The sequence below is a fragment of the Heptranchias perlo genome, chromosome 8 (assembly GCF_035084215.1).
Source record: "Heptranchias perlo isolate sHepPer1 chromosome 8, sHepPer1.hap1, whole genome shotgun sequence".
NCBI lineage: Eukaryota > Metazoa > Chordata > Chondrichthyes > Hexanchiformes > Hexanchidae > Heptranchias > Heptranchias perlo.
The window spans coordinates 65,321,665-65,329,711 of record NC_090332.1 but is presented as its reverse complement, the minus strand read 5'-3'; the positions used below and the strand labels follow the sequence as shown (position 1 = coordinate 65,329,711).

Here is an 8,047-nt window from a genome sequence, read left to right as displayed (position 1 = left end):
TTTCTGGTCTGTGTGGCTCAGTTACTCACCACCGTAGAAAATTCAGCCATTGGGGTAGTTGTACTTCAAATCGTATCAACAGAGGATTTCCATTTACCCACAACCATGTACTTGTGTGCATTTTTTTTAAAAACAATTTAGTAAGATTTTTTTTTAAATTAAGGTTACAGCAACATGGAGGTACAAAGAGAGGCCATAACTTTGCACTATGACCCTACTGGCATGATCACAAAATGGCCTGTGACTGGGTAAATGGAAGGCCAGTATGAAATGTAAACATAATAGTACAGTTGCCTCTTATTGTAACACCAGGACATTTAATGTAAACATTGCTTATGGCTACCTCACAAAAGATACTTATACAAGGGTACTTAATTGCTGGATTGAGAGTTTCCACCTACTTTTTTAAAAAAAGGCAGATCAAGTTGAACAGGTCATGAGTACCCTATGGAGTTCAACAAGCCAATTCATTTCACAAAGGATTTCTTGGGCAGTGAAAGCCAGTTCATCAATTCTGCATATTGATATACAAATTGGATTAAAACTTTCTAAACATTTAAGCACCTGTAATCTATTTTCTAAATTGACAGAAACCAATAACTTAGTTTAATATTTTTTAAAAAGGCATTAGTGAGCCCTGTCATAAAGATTGAGTGTGTACATCATCTGAAAAGATCTAACAGGTTATACCTGTGCATCAATATTTTTTTAAAAATGCACTCGTTTTCAAAAGTGTGATAAATAAACTTTAATTACATTCATATTACACATGCATTTTTTTTCAACAGTAGCTGGGGCAGTATTTTAACAACCCAATGTTGTATGGCTGATTTGTGCTGTGATGTGTGCATTCCTAAGCATATATTCTTTCCCCCACCCCCCAAAAAAAAACTTCAATTTATCAACTTACCATGCAGAATGTTGCACAACACCAAAAATCAGGAGCAGGAAAGTAGTTTATTTAGTTACTAATTCTTCAATAAGAAAAATATCTCCCCTGCACCAGACCGGCACAAAAACAAATCCCCAGCACAAAACAAAGTAACATTGAGCTGCTTATTGCCAGACATCTTTTCATAGCAGTAACATCATTTACAACTGACAAAACTTACAAATCAAAGTTTATATCTCCACCCCCCCAACCCCCCAAAATACTTAACTGACAATTCCCCTCCCAAAAAGGAAACTTACAAAGCAACAGGGGACTGAATATTAGAAAAGTCAAATTTGAGGGATGTTTAACTACACAGACTGCAACAGTTACAGCTGCTAAGGAGGTACTTCAGTGGCTTAAACTCTCATGATGTTTACTCCCTCGTCAACAGAAAGCTTTTGTCTGCCCTGCTGAAGCACATCCCCTCCTCAGTAGTTACACTACAGGTTAATTACCCTAGGAAAGGTATTGCCCACATTACTGGATACTGAACTTTGGAAAATCAGCAATTTGAAGCTGCTTTATATGGCTTTATGGCAAAATAGTCTTATGTTCTGCAATATATTGTATTGGAATATTAAGTTGATCCCACGTCAGATCCCCTAAAACCTCAATTTCCAACTGGTAAGTTATTTTCACATGTAATGTGAATGCTTTGGAAAAGGACAGTAAGTAAAATAATTGCAGCAAACTTTCACATGAAGAGGCAAAACAGTTCTCTATAGGAACTAGAAATAAGACATTTTCCATTATTTATGCATTCAGTCAATGATGTCTTATTAAGCATTAATATGAACTGGCCACAGTTCATTAATGCTGGGAGGAATACTAGTCATATGAACAGGACATGATGTGGGTCTCCTTAGATCCTTAACTGAATTAACATTTAATTTCTGGGGGACAAGAAAAAGCAAGAGTGCATTTAATTTTATCTTTGTCTGCTCAAGAAATATTAAAAGCAATTTATACCTCCAAGAATATTAACATCCATATGCACAGAATTTAAAACTTATAGCCATTAGCTGAGGTTGTAAAAAAAAAGTGATCAAGCAATTCTGCAATACACTATTTCACTTGCAAATCAAAAGATTCTTAACACATTTGGGAAGATATTAATTAGATACTGACAACACACTGAAGACAGTTAAATCTCACTTCATGTACAATAATTGGAGTTGCCTGCTGAGTTTCCTAAAGCTTCATCACATATCAGAACCTCTTGACGGATGCACATGCAGTTAGTCTGTTGCAAAGACGCTAATTAGGAATGTCAGCACTGGTGTTGCGGTTCCCATATTTGTGATGGATGATCAGTAGTACGACTCCCAGAAAGAAGCAAATGGAGCCAACAGTGATGTAAGCGATTCCCAGGAATGGATTCTTTCCTCCCATCCAAGAAATGGTACTCAGGATCATTCTTTTTCGGCCATCAAAGTTGCGCACTGGGTAATCTGAACACAGTATAGGAAGTATAACTTGAATCTTTCATTTCTTGAACATTGGTTAATTTATTGACTTCATTTTTAAGAACTCAATGCTGCTTATTTGAATGAACTTGTGTTCAGCTTACTTTTGAATACTGAAAATCCCTTAAATCAAAATTTAATTTTAAAAATCCCTTGTCCTACATTATTCTGTGCCACATATTTCTATGCTGAGAATGCAGGCAACTGCTCAGTTTTCTGTAGTGCTGCACCAAAACAGGTCACTCTGTAGTATATAAATGCAGTATGGGGTTGTGCTACCAGGTTTTCTATCCTTCCCTTCAGGGGAAGTGCCTAACCTTTGTTATTTGATCTTGGAAGGCATCAGATCCAAACCCAATCCTGTCCTCACTCATTATCGACACAGGGGCACTGATAGACATTAGGAGAGGAAACCCTGGCTGAGGCGAATTGCAGCACCCCAACAGATCTGCTAACTCAGCACAGACCTAGGATCAAACCAGACACCTTATAATGCAGCAGCATTTTGAGTATTCATGTAGTATTTCATGACAATGATTTTCAAAAGTGGAATATGTCATCATTGTTTGGGTTATAGATTCTAATTCCACCGGTGATACCCAAGAATCACAAGCAGTTTAACTTTAACTTTCAATTGAAAAATTAGAATAGGCTTTCATACCAGCTGTTTTTATTCCCTGGGTAATTTGGCATGTTCACTATTTGCAAATTGTAATCCTGCTTTGTATAGCTACTATTGCTTATTCTCTTTACATTTCCCTCAGTATTGTACTCTTACCTTTTAGGACGAAACATTAAATGGGCAACGTTCTCCACACATGCACTGACCATTTTCAGACTGGGAAAAGTGTGTTATATAAGAGTGCAGGTTGTGGGGAAAAATAACACTTCAAATGGGGCAGGCAAGGACTTTGATTAGCTCAAAAGGAGATGCACATCTTCAAGGTGTTTCTTTTCCTTTGTTGCACTAACCTCTCCCTGTTACTCCAGAAAGGTGGGCTGAATTGATGCTGTTCAATAAAATGGATGACATAAAAGGAAGAGATTTCAAATGCCAGTCAAATCTGAATTCATTATTTTCCAGTTGGAGCCCAGAATAAAAGCTACCAATAACCAGCATTAAACTGAACAGCACAGTGTTCTCATTTTCCTGAGAGAACACAACATCTTCAAGAAGTTTTGATCCGTAGGAGGGGAGGAAAAACTGACCTCACTTCTGTGCAATATTTCTGCAGTACCAAATCTCTGCAACAGAATCCTTTTTGGGGGGGGAAAAAACTCTATGGTTGATTTTAACCTGGTGTGAGCGGGGTAGAATTGGCCTCAAAATGGGGTCAATAGCCTTAACTCAGACGGATGCGGTTAGTGCCATTTTGAAAGGGGCCAATTGCTGGGCGCTAAAGCGCCTGACTCAGGCTGCCATTTTAGATTGGAACTGGTCTCAGCTTGTGCTGTGCATGTTCTGATCAGTTTTAGGGGTGAAAGAGCCAAAGAAGCACTGCAAAGGTAAGTTTGAAATTATTTTTAGAGCATTCCTCTAGGCGTCTCAAAAATAATCTGGGCACCGCCCCACCCCCCATGTAAGTAGGTTACACATCATCAGAAAAAAACATAATTTTCTTGTTACACTATTCAGAAACAAGTGTTGATAGCTCTCCAGGAATATGCAGTTGCAATTTTGACGACAGTCCTAGAATGTTTATCAAAACAATCAGAACTTTTTCAAATGGCAAACTGACAGTGTGCTTTAATTTAGATCTTATTTGGAGCAGCAAAATTCAAGGTTGATAAGTTTTAATCAAAACTCACAAATACAATTCAGCAAGGGCTCCCCTAATGTGTGCGCACAATCACAAGTGACATGGGATGGGTGCGCTTTTTTAGTTTACAAAATAGATGTTGGGGCGTTGCAGAACATTGTTATTATAGTTATAGCTTATCCATATACAAAAGCAACAACTTGCATTTATATAGTGCCTATAACATTGTAAAACGTCCACGGCGCTTCACAGGAGCGTTATCAATCAAAATTTAACACCAAGCCACATAAGGAGATATTAGGTGACCAAAAGCTTGGTCAAAAAGGTAGGTTTTAAGGGGTGTCTTAAAGGTGCAGAGAGAAGTAGAGAGGTTTAGGGAGGGAATTCCAGAGCTTAGGGCCTTGGCAGCTGAAGGCATGGCTGGCCAATGGTGGAGTGATGAAAATCAGGGATGGGCAAGAGGCCAGAATTGGAGGACTGCAGAGATCGCGGAGGGCTGTAAGGGTGGAGGAGGTTACAGAGATAGGGAGAGGTGAAACCATGGAGGGATTTGAAAACAACGATGAGAATTTCAAAATTTGAGGCGCTGCCGGACCTGGAGCCAGTGTAGGTCAGCAAGCACAGGGGTGATGGATGAACAGGATTTAAAACATGTTAGGATGCGGCAGCAGAGTTTTGGACGAGAAGTTTACAGAGGGTGCAAGGTGAGAGGCCAGCCAGGAGAAAAAGAGTCATTGTAAGCTCTCTTATTTCTGTTCTTTCCACTTGCCTGGATGAGTAAAGCTCCAACAACTCTCAAAAAGCTCGATACCATCCAATACAAAGCAGCCCGCTTGATTGGCACCCCATCCACCACCTAAACATTCACTCCCTTCACCACTGGCGCACCGTGGCGACAGTGTATACCATCTACAGGATGCACTGCAGCAACTCCCAAACCCGCGACCTCTACCACCTAGAAGGACACGGGCAGCAGACATATGGGAACACCACCACCTGCACATTCCCCTCCAAGTCTTGCACCATCCCGACTTGGAAATATATCGCCGTTCCTTCATCGTCACCAGGTCAAAGTCCTGGAACTCGCTACCTAACAGCACTGTGGGAGAACTTTCACCACACAGACTGCAGCGGTTCAAGGCGGCGGCTCATCACCACCTTCTCAAGGGCAATTAGGGATGGGCAATAAATGCTGGCCTTGCCAGTGACGCCCACATCCCATGAACGAATAAAAAAAATGTCCCATGCACTTAAGTCAAAAGAATAGGCTGAAGACCTGCAGATAGATCTCCAGTTCCATTTTGCAACCAGCCACCAGTCGGTTCCCAAAAGAACCCTGTGGGGAAACACTTGACCACCATACTGCAGTGCATTGGGAGTTTCAATTTACTAGCATACTTTCTACTCTGTGCTCCAATGCAGGATATGCAAATTTAAACTGCAGTTGCACAGCAAGGAGTCCACACCACAGAAACCAAACCAGCGAGTACCTGTTTGCCAGCTCAAAAGTGGTATTAATATAGGGTGAAGGAAAGATAAGAGGCCTTTTGACCTCTTGTCACCAGATGACAGAAGAAAATTCTTCATGAAATGAAAGAAAATTACATGCAAACTGTAACAGATCCCTCTTTCCACAATTCTGATGTGCAATAAGGACCTCTTTTTATAATCAATATCTTAGCTTACAAAATGATCTATGGTTATTGTCCAGTTTTATTGTTGAGATTAAGTCACAGTACGAGCTGTTCTGGATAATATTGGGACAAAGACTTATCTGCAAGTGTAAAATGCAATAAATACTATAACTGTAAATGGGCTGACTTCTAAAATTCCTTTTCATTTGAGCCCTGATGGCCAATTTAATCTGTGAATTTCCTTTCCACGAGACACTTAATCTGCTACAGTTTTACTGATAAGTATTGGCAGGTCTGTAATTTGGACCAATAATTGCTGATACAACTTTTATATCCCCCTACCTTCCCATTTATCAGCCTAGTGCAATAAAGAAAAGTGAAGTGATAGACACCAAGATGAACCAATAAGCAATAATACAACTGCAGCAGTTCAAGAAGGTGGATTACCTCCACCTTCTCAAGGGCAATTGGGGATTGGCAATAAATGCTGGCCTTGCCAGTAATGGCCACATCCCATGAATGAATTAAAAAAAAACAAAAGTCACTCTAAGCAGCTTTGTTTTTTTGCTCGGAGCTGCAAACATTCAACTGTTGTAAATCCGTATGTACAAGACTGCTATTTAAATAAGCAGGAATTAATATTCCCAAGCACAGTGATCCAAAATAGGACTATAGGGGAAAATGAAAATGAGATAAAATGGAATTTTTTTTTAATAAAATGAAGGATACTGTAGGTAACTTGCAACGTATAATTTCCATGCTGCAGCGTAGGGGTCAAGGTGTCCTTCTTCTCAATAAGCCTGTACAGCTTGCGAAAAGTGGGTAAAGCTGCAGTACGCATCCACACAATGAAATCTTCATTGATGAATCCATTGTTGTCCTTATCAGTTGGATCCAGTTCATACACTGGCTTTGGCCAGTTCACAGGTTTTGCAGTATCTGTAATGTATTCCCAAAACAACTTTATATTGTATTTAACTTGACCAGTTCCACTAACAGAATAGGAAAACGTTTTAAATTTTGGGGGGAAATTTTGAATTAAATGCACAAAGATCTTAAGATAGTTATAGGTGAAGAAATCCTTTTAACACAATCTAAGTTATTGCATTCAGAAAGAACTTACAGACCCTCCTCATCTGTGTTTATTTTGTAAATGATTCTAAGATTTTTGTATCTACTATTCTAGGGGGAAGCTCATTCCACATGTTGATCACACTCCAAAGAAATTTTTGACACCTGTCCTAAATTTGTCTCAGTTTGAACCCCTGACCCCTTGTCCTACTGTCATGGTTTAGCTAGAAACAGTGCTCCAAACCTTTTCTATCCTATTATTTAATTGAAATAAGAGGTCCGCTCTTATTCACCTCCTTTCAAGGCTGATTGGCCCACGTTTTTCTAGTCTTTCATAATTCAACTCTATTATGCTAGGAATCAACCTAATGGCCATCAACAGATTGTACAATGGCTTGATGCTCTTCAACATGCTAAACCACCTTCAATTTACGCTACAGATTTCTGATTCTTCCCCAAATTCAGAAGAATAACCCTTATTGCATCAGTGTGGCATTTCCATTTCCCATAGTTGCTAACCTTGTGCTGAGTAAGAATGCTAAATTTATCTATTTGGCAGATCTGTTTGTGCAGTGAACCCACACCCACTAAGAACTGGGTTGAGACCAACCAAGTTACTGCCAGTAAAGACCAGGCTATATCCCATCAGATTCAAACCTGGAAAGGTAAAAGAAGAGTGTGCTAGTGCCACTGTACCATTAAATCCCAGCTTTACTTGATTTCTTAATTATAGGTGAAACATAATTAGCTTGTAAAAGCAATTTTGCAAACAATGTTTTAAAGATTTTTTTTCTTTTTAAAGTCAGGGCATTCAAGAAATTTCACTGGTAAACAGTAATATATACTAAATTTTCACTAACTTGGAATTATCTTCATGAGTAGAAGTTAAACAAAAACTTTAGATATATTCTTGATGAGATATGTGGTATTGAAGTTAAATTACCTTTAAAGATAGAAGATAAATTGGAATCCCCAGTTGGGTTCCTGAACTTGACATTCTTGTCCGTCCACCATGCAATGCCTTTCTTGTTCAATGAAATCTCATTTCTGGTGCCATTGTCCATATAGTACAGTTTCAAAGTATCTAACAATCAAAAATCAGTCAAAGATCTGAAAATTATACTACAAAAATGCACACTATAAAAGATAAGTTATCAAAGCTTAATGCTGCTGTATGCTGCC

General features: G+C 39.0%; 1 protein-coding gene across 1 annotated transcript in view; it reads right to left on the bottom strand.

The window, feature by feature from the left end:
• Positions 1–733: 733 nt before the first annotated feature.
• Positions 734–8,047, bottom strand: part of LOC137324653 (cell cycle control protein 50A-like) — a 28,052-nt gene continuing 20,738 nt past the window's right edge. The window contains exons 5-7 of the mRNA XM_067989216.1: positions 7,809–7,949; positions 6,524–6,733; positions 734–2,385 (exon numbers count right to left, since the gene is read on the bottom strand). Of these exons, the coding sequence (XP_067845317.1) occupies positions 2,192–2,385; positions 6,524–6,733; positions 7,809–7,949 (545 nt within the window). The 3' untranslated portion in view covers positions 734–2,191. The remainder of the gene's footprint in view (positions 2,386–6,523; positions 6,734–7,808; positions 7,950–8,047) is intronic.